The 12,931-nt window shown below is 43.3% G+C and overlaps 1 protein-coding gene across 1 annotated transcript in view; it reads right to left on the reverse strand.

The window, feature by feature from the left end:
* The window catches only part of Rnf121 (ring finger protein 121), a 55,855-nt gene that overhangs the window by 12,259 nt on the left and 30,665 nt on the right, over nucleotides 1-12,931 (reverse strand). Inside the window, exons 4-5 of the mRNA XM_032893121.1 lie at nucleotides 4,099-4,253; nucleotides 443-550 (exon numbers count right to left, since the gene is read on the reverse strand). Of these exons, the coding sequence (XP_032749012.1) occupies nucleotides 443-550; nucleotides 4,099-4,253 (263 nt within the window). The remainder of the gene's footprint in view (nucleotides 1-442; nucleotides 551-4,098; nucleotides 4,254-12,931) is intronic.

Consider the following 12,931-nt stretch of genomic DNA (forward strand, 5'->3'; position numbering starts at 1 on the left):
AAGTGTGGGTGGTACAAGCCTATGATCGCAGCATGGAGAAGGCTGAGCAGGAGGAACCCAAATCTGAGGTCAGTCTGGACTACAAATGAAAAAAACCTGTTTCATTATACCACATGACAGGCTGATTTGAACGGAAGGGTAAAGTTTACTAATCCCTGGTCTAGTCAGGCAGAGTAGTGTACAAAGATGAAAACTATTCTTAGGGGATACAATTATGGGAAACTGGTTTTTACAGTTACTCTTGTTAAACTCTTCCACTGAATACCAATTGCTGGAAAATACAATGTTTTGGGACTCTTGCCTTTCTTGATATTCAGACACTTTCTGCCAGCAAAATGGCACAGAGGGCGCTACCCAGTGCCACGTTCTCTTTCTTAGTACCCAGACTTCTAGCCATTCCTCCCCAAATACATAAAAAAAATGTAAAAGCAAAGGTACTCACTTGAATAATAAGTTAAGACCAAAGAGGGTAAACATGACAGCCATGTAGCCAACAATGCCAGTGGCATAGCTGATCTTATAGATTAGCAGGAACCATTTATAAACCAACCTGGAAGGAAGGAAATAAAGAGTTAGTACAGCTGGCACAGAACGGTGGCCTCAAGGCCACTCACTCACCAGAAACCCTTCTTCTCACTTCCATGGGACATCAAGTTCAATGTTCAGGATTTGTTGGGCAACTCAGTTACTATCAAAGCTGTTTACACCCTCAATTGTAGAAACACCCCTAAATCATCATATCCCAAGAATGATTTGTAGCTTTGTGGACCTACCCCCAACCCCCACTCCCCCCAAAAAAACCCTCTAAAAATAAGGCACAGCTGACCTAAGCCAGTTCTGCCCTCGTAAATTTAAGTTGGGTAAGGAAGTAAAAAAACCAAAAACCTTCAGAACACAGCATGAAAAGGCTGTTGTCAGCACAGACATGAGCGGATGAAGTAGAAATAGAACTGGCTACAGACTTTGTGCCTGGGTCTGGTTTCTCTGACTACAACTTTGCTCCTGTCCATATGGAAATAATACAGGAATGACATCTCGTTAATCTGCTTCTGAAATGACATATTTCTTTATAGAAGAAATGAGAAAGGCACTCAAACAATACCCCTGAATTAATGTGTATGCTTTGTGTTGGTGGGGCAGAGTAGGGCTTTTTACAACGTTGAGGGTAAGCCATGTACCCACGGCTCAGTGATGAGCAATGTGGAATCTGAATGGTGAACTCCAGCTGGAGTCAGGAAGGAGAGATGAATCTGTGTAAGAACCAGACCTCTATAAATGCTGCAAGTGGACCCTGACACCAGGAGTCACTGAGCTGGATGGCATTATATCAAACTGATATAACCTACAGTCACCTGAGAAGAGGGAACCTCGATTGAGAAAATGCTTCCATAAGATCAGCTGTAGGCAAGCCTATAGGGCGTTGGCATTTTCTTAATTAGTGATTGATGGGGGAAGAGACCAGTCTACTGTCTCTATAGATCCGTGCCTGGGCTGGGAGTTGTAGATTCTATAAGGAAGCAGGCTGAGCAAGCCATGGGAACAGGGCAGTACTCAGTCCTCCTCCACTGCCTCTGTATCAGCTTCTGTCTCCAGGTCCCTGCCCTGCTTGAGCTCCTGTCCTGACTTCTTTGATGGAAGTATAAGCCAAATAAACCCTTTCCTCCACAAGTTGCTTTGGTCATGGTGTTTTATTACAGCAACAGTAACCCTAATTCAATCATTAACCATCCTGAGGTGGTAACAAATGAGCAGTTTAGTACTTTGCTTGGATAACTAGGTCAAGCTTTCTTTCTTCCTGAGCGCTGACTCACTGCATCTCTCCTAGACCCAAGGATGGACACTTGGCTAACCAGACTGCTCAGGCTAGGGAAAGGCCTCAGCCATATTGTAGGATTGCAAGCAAAACCACACATGGCTATGCTATGTAGTGTTTACAATGATCATAAGGGAAAAAGACAGTAGAAAAGACATGGGATTTTAATTATTGGATTCCTAATGGTCTTCTAATATTAATCTTGGATTAGTAAGCTTTTAGTGAATAAACTCAGATAAGTGAAATCATATTTCCCAAGTAAGTTCACTTCTTTGCACAAATGGGAAAAGCAAGCTTTCTTTCTCACTGTGCTGTGGTGTAGTGTGGTGTGGTGAGGTGAGGTGTATAAAGTCTATTTCTTATAATATATTCATTAAAGTTACATGAGTAAATGTAGCATTTATAAAACTAAGAAGTACCCACCATCAATGTTATTTACATAAGACAATCTTTCACATTACTAATAATATTTCAATCGTTTTTAGCTAGATGTTAATAGTGTTTGCCACTGGTAACTTCATGTAAGTGTGGCGCATACGTAGAGGTCAGAGGGCAACTTTGGAGTGGGTGCTCTCCTACCTTTATTTGTGTTCTGGGGATCAAACAGGTCAGCAGGCTTAAGCAAGAAGCATCTTTACTGGCTGAATTATCTCATTATATGTAACCCAAGCTGTCCTTGAACTGGTTCACTGCAGCCCAAGTCTGACCTCAAACTCACTAACATGTCTCCTTGAGACTCATGCCTATAGCACCATGCCCAGCACTTTGTCAGTCACATGTGAGAGTGTGTTTTTTATTTGGAAAATCACTTTATGTGAAGTTGAGCATTTATCACACATTTAGGGATGAAAGTTCCAGGCATGGAAAGGTGAGGTCTAAGTGCTCACAACCATGCCCAGTGTACAACCTCATGTGCACTGGACATTAGCTCCTGTGCCACTCTCCTGGCCGGGAAAGGTGCCAGGGAGAGGCTTCGGATCCCCATCGCCACTCTCAGTGACACTCGCAGGTGAGAAAGACAGGTGCAGTAAACAGGGCACACAAGCACACAACGCAGTCTGCAAGCCGGGGGACCCAGTCAGGATGACCAGCTCACCTCACAGGCTTAAGCCCATGGGCACCTCTCACGGCACCAAATGCACTCCAACGGGTGCTTTCTCCACCCTCTCTTCCAGTAAACGGAGCACTCCTTGAGGGCAGGGACCATGCTATCCCCAGCGCTCAGCAAAGGGCCTGGCACATAGCAGGTGCTTGTCAAATGAATGAATGAATGAATGAATGAATGAGAAAAATATCTTTTTCTGTCAGGTATGGATCTTAAAAGACCTCACAAGCTAGTTGGGAGGACTGAACGAACAAGAAATACATTCGGGTAAAACAAAGAACTATAGAGATAGTAGCTCTCTTACATAGAAAGGAAGTATTATCATCACAAAACTGCAAATTTACTGATTTCATTCATTCAGCACAAAGCCAGTGTAATCTAATATGTGCCAGACCCCGTGGCAAGGCCTGGATATACAGTGACCAGCACAGGGGTGTGGGTCCTGATCTCATAGCTTAGTTGGGAAGACAAATACTCAAAATAACATTTTGTTGTAAACTGTGATGGCAAACTGCAGGGTCTTAATAGAAAATACAATGGGAAATCCAATTCAGAGCTCGGAGAAGGGTTACTGAAAAGGATATTGAAATGAGACTGCAGTGATCACAAAGGCTTATTTGTGTTCTCTCTCTCTCTCTCTCTCTGTGCGTGTGTGTGTGTGTGTGTGTGTGTGTGTGTGTGTGTGTGTGTGTGTGTCTGAAACACCAACAGGTCTTGACGTATAGCATCAAGTGAAGAACAGGGAAATATCTGAACCTGTGGATCTAGGGGAGAGGCTCTCCCAATCAGCTTGTTTTAGAGAGGCCCTGCACCAACTCACTTTGGCAGACAAAAAAAAAAACCAAACAAACAAAAAAAACCTTTGCTTTCATTAGAAATTCATCTTTCTCCCAGCTCATTTGCTTCAAGAAATCCAGGCCTGGGGGCTGGAGAGAAGGCTCAGAGATTAAGAGCGTCTACTGGCTTTGTTGGAGACCCAAATTTAGTTTATACATCACAGGTCACAAGTCTGTAACTTCCAGGTCATCTAGTGCCCTCTTCTGGCCTCTGTGGGCGCTACATGCATGCAAGCAGTACACTTACCATACTCACAGACAAAACACTCAAAACACATCAAATTTTTAAAATTAAATCTTAAAAAAGGAAGAAAGCAGGTTCTTCTCCTTTCCTGAATTCTCACCTTGGGGTTGTCTGTACCAGAGGCTTCCGTGTGGCTCGGAAGGTGACAAAGGCTGTGACAGCAGAGAAGAAGATCCAGATCACCAAGAACCTCCACCAATGCAGCTTCACTGTGAAATAGAGGGGAACAACCCACATCTGAAAAAGGGTCACCATCTGAAACACAAACACAGGCACTTCAGCTCTAGCCAGCTCCCTCGGCAGCTCCTGTCCCGAAGGTCGCATGCTTAGCCCAATGCTGCTGTGGTTTTGAAACAGATCTCAACTATGTGGCCCTACCCGGCTTGGAACACACATGGATTTGTCTGCCTATGCCTTCTAGGTGCTGAGATTAAAGACATGTGCCACCACACCCAGTCACATTTCAACTTTTTGTAAGCATAACTCAACTAGGGTGACCAAAATTACAAAGCTGACACCAGGCTTGACTCTCCCACTGTATCCTTCATTAAACTATGTCCTAGATACAGTCTTTCCTTTTCATTGAGTTCTTGCGATCTCTTACCCGACTTTTCCAACCTCTTTGTTAGTTTCCCACACCTATAAGGAAAAACAGAAGACACCTAGATAGAACCGACTGGCCCAATCCCCTATACTTTCAAGTCAAGCTGTTCCCTTTGGGCTACAGTTTTCCTGCCTCCCTTTCTGCCTTCCAGCACATGTGAAACCTTTGGTCTCCCGGCCGATCAGAATTAGTTGTAATTCCTAGTGCCCCAAAGCGTTTTCCTTCCACCGTCACCTCAGTGCTCATCTACCTGAGACGGGCTCTGAATTACTCTTGGGTAGTGACTAGCAATATTCAACTATTTACTGCGCACAGCACAGTGCCGGGTACTGGTACACAAAAGGTATCGGCAAATTTGGACAAATAAATTAAAAGCAAAGGAAGACTAGACTGAAGTAAAATTCCCTAGCGGAGAGGCCCATCGTCAGGGCCTGTCTTAAAACAGTGAAAGCGGCCTGAGGTAAGTGTAGCTCAGCAGTAGAGTGCTGCTGAGCACTGAGACCCTAGCTTTGGTCCCCAGTACTCAGCCCAGCCCCACTGCTTCTCTTCCCCTTCCTGCAGAGCATTACCTTGTGTTTGTTACATAAAGAGCACCAAAGCACAACAGTTCTCACAGCCCAGCAGGGTGGCATGCCTTTAAACCTAGCACTCAGGAGGCAGAGGCAGGCAAATTCCTGAGAGTTTTGAGTTTGAGGTCAGCCTGTGCTACATAGTAAGATCCTGTTTCAATAAATAGAAAAACAAACAAATGACTTCTATTTTGTACATTAAAAAGAAATAAATGATATTAATTTAAATTCAATATGCACAAAATATTAAAGTTAGCTCTAGGTAGTGAACCTAGGGTCCTGTACACGAAACACAGTATATACTACCTGTGAGACACGTTCCCAACCACAAAATACTAAAAATTTTAATACAGCATTTTCTTTTTCTTGGCTTTGAAGTTAGATGTGTATTGACAGCACACTCCAAGCTTTCATGAGCCACAAGACTGTTGTTGCTATAGTGGGCAGTAAAGCCTGGATGGAGCTTGAGCTGACTAGTCTATAGCTACTCCTCACATGCAGTATATAGATATAGATATACATATAGATATAGATATAGACACACACACACACATACACACACACATTCAGTTCATATACAGAGTGATGGGTTTCACGATAACTGTTTTGAGTCGGGGTCTCATTTAGCCAGGCTGATCTTGAACTCCCTAATCCCCTTGTCTCCATCTCCCTAGTGCTGGGATTGTTCTACCTGCTGTATGGAATGCTGGGAATGGAACCCTGGATGTTGTACATGCTAGGAACTGTTCCTGCCCATCTTGATACATTTTCATACATATTGAAGCCTTTGTTCTTAATACCTTAATGTGTGTGTATGTGTGTGGGATGTGTATGTGTGTGGGATTGCATGCTGGGATATAAGCATGGAGAAAGCCAGAGACTGACACCCAGTATCTTCCCCTATCTTCTCTTCTGCCTTATTCTCTGATCAGAGTCTCAATGAACCTGAAGCTCACTTTTTTGCCTAGTCAGTGGTCCTCAGAGATCCATTTATCTCCATACCCAACTTTAGGGTTTCAGAAACAATCTGGCACCCCTGGCTTCCATTTGGAGACTGGGGATCCAAACTCAGGTCCTTGTGCTTGCCAGACAAACATGTAATCACTGAACCACCTTCCCAAGTCCCTGCCTTAGTGTCTCAGTATTATTTTATAGATTAACACGGAGAGAAGGCAAGGGATGCAGATCAGGTGTAAAGTGCTTGCCTAGTATGTGTGAGCGCCCATGTTCAAGGCCGTGTATAGAGAATAAAGTGGTGAGCAAGACCCATCATTCGAGTTTGTTTGGTGGGCCCAAAGGTGCTAGTGAGTGAAGCACACAGCCTGAGTCTCAATTCTACTGCACTGGAACCCACAACTGACCCTGTAGTGAAGCACTCTGACACAGTCCAGCCTCAGATTAAAAGTACAGACACAACAGAATGTACCAACAAATGGCTACCTAAACTAGGATGCAGGTGCTGGCCTGAGAGACAGTAAGAAGGGACACTGTACCAAACAACCGCAAACCAAGCTAGGGCTTGAACACCTACACCCACACTGACACTGGGAAGAAGCACCTTTGGTCTTCACAGTTCCTGCATGTATTTGTTTGCTTGTTTTTCAAGACAGGGTTTCTCTGTGTATGTGGCCTTGGCTGTTCTGAAACTCACTCTACAGACTACTCCAGTCTCAAACTCACAGGGATCCACCTGCCTCTGCTTCCTGAGTGCTGAGACTAAAGGCATCACCTGGCTAGAAACTTTAAAAGTATGGAGGAAGTAAAAACAAAACCAAAAACAAAACCAAAAAATGAAAAATCTTTCTGGAAAAACCAGGTAGAAAATGGGTTCCCAATAAGAGTGAATTTGGGAGCAGCAAAAGTCTAAAGGGCACACAGGAGAAATAGTGCCTGTTGTTGCACAGTAGTAAAGTGAGTGGGGGCAGGGGAAACTATTAGTCGCTGAACCTGGGTTTTGCTCCGAATTTCACAAAGAATATGCACTACACAATGATGTGTCATAAAACACATGGTTTTCACATATAATGTAGGACAAGGTACCACCAGAACAAATCAACACGAACACGTCAAAGGCTGAAAAAAAATCTCAGTGCTGAAGAACTTGTACTTTGTAGAATTCTGCCAAACAAAGGAACTAAATAGGTTGTGGGCAACGCTAATTAGAGAGAATTAAGAAATGAGTTATTAACAATTAAATATTAACAATTCAGTCAAGATACCATGATCTCTAAATGCCTAAAAGCACAAAATACTTGCTTACTAAATTATGGACAGCAAATAGCTTAGGGCAGAGCAAAGATGCAGCCAATCACCATGGAAATACAAAGAACACAACTGAGAATGAACAGCCATTTCTAGGGTTGTAGATGGGATGTCCATCAATCAATACGCTTAACATGAAGCAAAGAAACCTCCAGACTGCCCCAGCATAGGATATTAAGAGTGACTTAAGAGAGGCACATGAAAAATGTGTTCTGGGCTTTCAGTTGTCAAGACCACTGCCCAAGAGCCATGGCGACCTCAGGCTGCCTAACTAAAAGCTCACTCAAGAGTTCTCTGCTCTGGCACTGGGGCCTTGGCATTGGGTCTAAGCATTGGGTCTAAGAACACTGGCAAAGTAGCATGACCATACGAGTTACCAGGGTTATAAAACATCTGGAAATAGAATCCTGTAAAAGCAGCTGAAAACACTGGATGTTAAGCATGGGAAAGGACCCAGAAAAGGCTGACCATTAGAAAGTCTTCTATAGGGCCAATAAGCAGATGCATCCAGTCATATCTATGACTTGGCAAGACTGTATTTTGTTAGAATAGTCTATAGTGTAGAGAAGTGGTTAGCACCCTTAGCAAATGTCCATCTTTATTTCCAGAGGCAACCATCACTTCACTATCATATACTATTGATCTTTAAAAAAATCTTGTGGGGTTGGGGATTTAGCTCAGTGGTAGAGTGCTTGCCTAGCCCAGCTCCGAAAAAAATTAAAAAAATAAAAAAATCTTGTGTCCTTTGTACATCTGGGTCCAACTCTTGTCTTTTAGAGGGGTGCTGAATTTACTAGCACTGTCCTAAGACTGGTATCTTACTTAGAACTATGGCTTCTTTCCCAAGCTGTCCCCTCTCCAAATAGTCAAGCGGCAAAAACACTTACTGAACAACATGCTAATTTAGTTAGCATGGGAATGCAACATGAATAATAGAGCCTCTATTGAAGAAAAACAAAAACTTAACTAATTCAAAGTAAGTTCTAGTGGGTGGGTGGGTGAGCATCCTCATAGAAGCAGGTGGGAGGGGGGATGGGATGGGGGTTTGTGGAGGGGAAACCAGGAAGGAGAATAACATTTGAAATGTAAATAAAAAAAAAAAAAACAATAAAAAAAGCTCTAGAATGGCATAAGCCCTGATGGTCAACAAAGTACACAAGAGAGCACTTCACTCACAGTGGGGCGAACCAATAAAAGCTTCCCAAGGGAGGCATTATATGATCTTTGTCTAATGGTATCTTTCAGGCCCATGCTCTCTCATGTACGGCATGTTGGTCTTTGAGGAAAAGGTAGAAGAGCCTATGGTGGAAGACAGCTTGCAAGTGGGCCAATGTGTACGACAGCTGAAGGCTGTTTCATTGCATTTCCTTCTCATAGAAATGGGATCCAAGTAGTCCTCTTAATGCCTAGGTCTTTAGGGGAAAAACCCTACATTACTCTACAGAGTCCCAGGTAGAAAAGCCTGCTGCTGCTCATCGCCCCAGAAGCAGCAGCTGTTTAGGGGGTGGGGCCTGAAAACAAACTATATTTGGTAACAGACAGAAGTGATGAAAGCTCCTTGGAGATCTTTAAAAATAGCATAGATACTTTTCCAGGCATACACTTCTCCTTTCCCCTAACATCCCTGAGGGAGCTAAGGAGTAAGCAATGTTAGAATCTGAAGAGATGATGCAAACTGAGCCACAGAGAAGCCAGAAAGCCAGTCTGACCTGGAGGAGGCTTCCTGTCCAGATCTGCTGTGTCCCTGGCAGCCTCCCTACCATCAGTGTGTGGAGGAACCCTGAAAGGCAGGGGAGGTTAGATGGTGAAATGACCAACAAAAGGAGGCTTTTAAAGGACATGAGATCCAAGGACACAGGCAGCCATTAAGGAGATCTGAAGTAGAAGCCACTGTGGCAGGTGGGAGATAGCAATTTCCTAAGGCTTTTGAGAAAAAAGTAATTAAGAATCAGGTTTTGAGCCTGGAAAGATGGCTTAAAGGTTAAGAGCACTTGCTACTTTTTCAGATGACCTAGGCTTACTTCCCAGCATCCACCTGGCAGCTCACAACTGCCTGTAACTCCAATTCCAGGGCATCTGGTGCCCTCTTGTGGCCTCCATGGGCATGTGGTACACATACATGCAAGTAAAACACTAAAACACAAAATAATCAATAATTAAAAAAGAGTATTTGTATGTGTGTGGGCGCACAGCCCCCCCCCGCCCAACACACACACACACACACACACACACACACACACACACACACACACACACAGAGTAGATGGAGAGATGGTTTAGCTGTTAAGAGCACTGGCTGCTTTTCTAGAGTATCCACTATTGGGTCATCAGGCCTCAGCTCTCACAGAGCCACCTCATCGGCCCACTTCCTTGTTGTTACTTGTCAGGAACAATCATTAGAGCCACAGCTTTGTACATGATAGGCACTCTTCCACTGAGCCATACCCCTTCCTCACAGCACGTCTGCTTTGTAGTGTTCAACCCTGCTTGTCACCAGGGAAGTACTTACTGCATGCCTAGGCAAGAAAAAGCCTTTCTGGGTAATGATTATCAAATGTAAACTACAAGTAACTTAAGTATTTGTATTGTTGCTGGAAATGAAAAATGACAGTATTTAGAAACAGGAAACAGTGACATCCTATTCCAAGTAGTGAATTTGATCTAACACCTCTTTGACCATGAAAAACAAGACCTAAGCTCCTAAACTACAGACAGCAAGTGATCCCAAGAGGTCAGTGGCCTCCCTGCTTGCCATCATCTCAGACTGGAGGCATCCCTGCTACTTGAGTGCAGAGCAGAGCTTCTTCTCATCAGGGTCTCCTGTGCTTCCCAGGGGTCTTCCCTGTGTCCCGCACTGCAAAGCCTGGAGACAATCCTGGACATCTTCTGAAAGGAGACGATCCTGGACATCTTCTGAAAGGAGACGATCCTGGACATCTTCTGAAAGGAGATGATCCTGGACATCTTCTGAAAGGAGACGATCCTGGGCATCTTCTGAAAGGAGACGATCCTGGGCATCTTCTGAAAGGAGACGATCCTGGGCATCTTCTGAAAGGAGACGATCCTGGGCATCTTCTGAAAGGAGACGATCCTGGGCATCTTCTGAAAGGAGACGATCCTGGGCATCTTCTGAAAGGAGACGATCCTGGACATCTTCTGAAAGGCGCTGTATGAGTGGGTAGAGGCTCGGATACCTGATACGACTCTATCCTTGGTTAACAACTTGACTACATCTGGAATTAACTAAAACCCCAAAATGTCTGGGCAAACCAGTGAAGGATTGTTGCTTAATTAAATCATTTGAACTCGGATAATCCGCTCTAATCTGGATCTTTGACTCGTGAAGACTCACCTGTAATCTAAACACTTGAGGTGGGAAAACTCACCTCTAATCTGGGCATGCCTGCTGCTGGAAGCCTATATATAGGACATGGAAGAAGGAAGTTGTTGCTCTTTGCCTGCTTGCTCCTGCCCTCCACAGCAAGTCCATTCCTTCACTGGCATTAGAGCTGACTTCTGCTGGATTCCAGTGAGTACTGAAGACCAGCTGAGACACCCAGCCTCATGGACTGAACTCAATTACTGGACTTTTTTTCATAGGCAGCCATTGTTAGGTTAGCTGGACTACAGCCTGTAAGCTATTCTAATAAATCCCCTTTATATAGAGAGAGATTCATTCTATAAATTGTTACTCTAAAGAACCCTGACTAAAACACCTGACATTTTGAGGTACACAGCACTGCCAGCTCTCCTCAGCACACAAAGAATAACTGGCCTAAAATGCCAATAGTCCCTGATGGAAATTCTCATTTAGGAGAACAAGACTAGTTTTTCTACTTGGGGGGGGCACATAGGCTAGACTGCCTATGTGACACTTCACCTGCATTAGTGAAGAACAAAATTGTATTCAGTTGGAGAGAAACATAAGCCTTATCTCTCAACTCCACCATGTTCTGGCATAACATAAACACTACTTTTTAAAGCTCCCATGGCAACCTTAAAACTACATACTTCTGCTACTCAACAACAGCCCCGGTGTGTTTCCTTAATACAGCATTCTCCAGGGAGTCACTTCAATTCTCTTTCATGCCAAAGACACTGTACTTTATGTAATATACATACTTTCGCTTGCATTTGTCATGTTTCTTACCCTTTTCAGTTAATACTCAACCACTGAAACAACGAGTCAACACAGAAGGAATCAACTAAAATTACTTATTCAACTATGTGTTCTTTTCTTATTCTCCCAGCTCCCTCTGATACAAGGTTTCCAATATCCTGAAACTTGAGTTTTGTCCTTCTTGCTTTTTTTTTTTTTTTCTTTTTTTTATTTTTCGGAGCTGGGGACTGAACCCAGGGCCTTGCGCTTCCTAGGCAAGCGCTCTACCACTGAGCTAAATCCCCAACCCCAGCCTTCTTGCCTTTTTTAAATATATAAATATTACGTGTGTATAAATGTGTATATATGTATATACATATACATATGCACACAAACACAAAACACACATGCACACCCCAGAGGACAATTTTTGATGTCATTACTCAAGCAGCATCCACTGCTTTGGGTTTTTCTGTTGTTGTTTTTCAAGGCAAGTTTCAAGTTTCACTGTACAGCCCTGGCTCACTCTGTAGACCAGGCTGGCCTTAAACTCTGAGATTTACCTGCCTCCGCCTCCTGAGAGCTGGAACTAAAAGTGTACACCACCACCCAGCCTATCCACGTAAAAAAACTCCCTAGATATTAATTTTGTTAGTTGATGTACTTTGTATTAGGAATTGGTGCTTGATTAAATCACGAGCTGGTTTTTAAGACCCACTATTAGCAGCACTAATCTTGCTTCTACCAATAACTTAAGATTGACAGGTTAGGGGTTGGGATTTAGCTCAGTGGTAGAGTGCTTGCCTAGGAAGCACAAGGCCCTGGGTTTGGTCCCCAGCTCCGAAAAAAGAACCAAAAAAAAAAAAAAAAAAAAAAAAAAGATTGACAGGTTAGAACTCAGCACAGCACTAGAGCATGAGCTGACTTTATCTAAACCATAAAAAAGTAAAGATTTTAACTCTTCCCCACTGGGAAGAAGTTTTCTTCCTGGATAAAATTATAAAGATATATAGATTATATTTAATATAAAGACATAAAATATCTAATGTTAGAATGCAAATATAGATTGGCATATAGCATATAGACCAGTACTCTATCAATAATTTTATATGGCCTTTTTTTCTTTGGTTCTTTTTTTCGGAGCTGGGGACCGAACCCAGGGCTTTGCGCTTCCTAGGCAAGCGCTCTACCACTGAGCTAAATCCCCAACCCCTATATGGCCTTTTAAAACATGAAGCTGCCCACTGATGATGTGTTCTGTGTTTATTGAGGATTCTTGGCTCTCACCAGCACTAAGTGTAACTGGCCTTGATGGCCAGTTTGGTTTAAACTTGATCAGACTACTTTATTCATTATTAATGCTTTAGTGGAAAGGTTTGATGAAAATATTGTTCATACT

This window comes from Rattus rattus, chromosome 2 (genome assembly GCF_011064425.1).
Source record: "Rattus rattus isolate New Zealand chromosome 2, Rrattus_CSIRO_v1, whole genome shotgun sequence".
NCBI classification, from domain to species: Eukaryota; Metazoa; Chordata; class Mammalia; order Rodentia; family Muridae; genus Rattus; species Rattus rattus.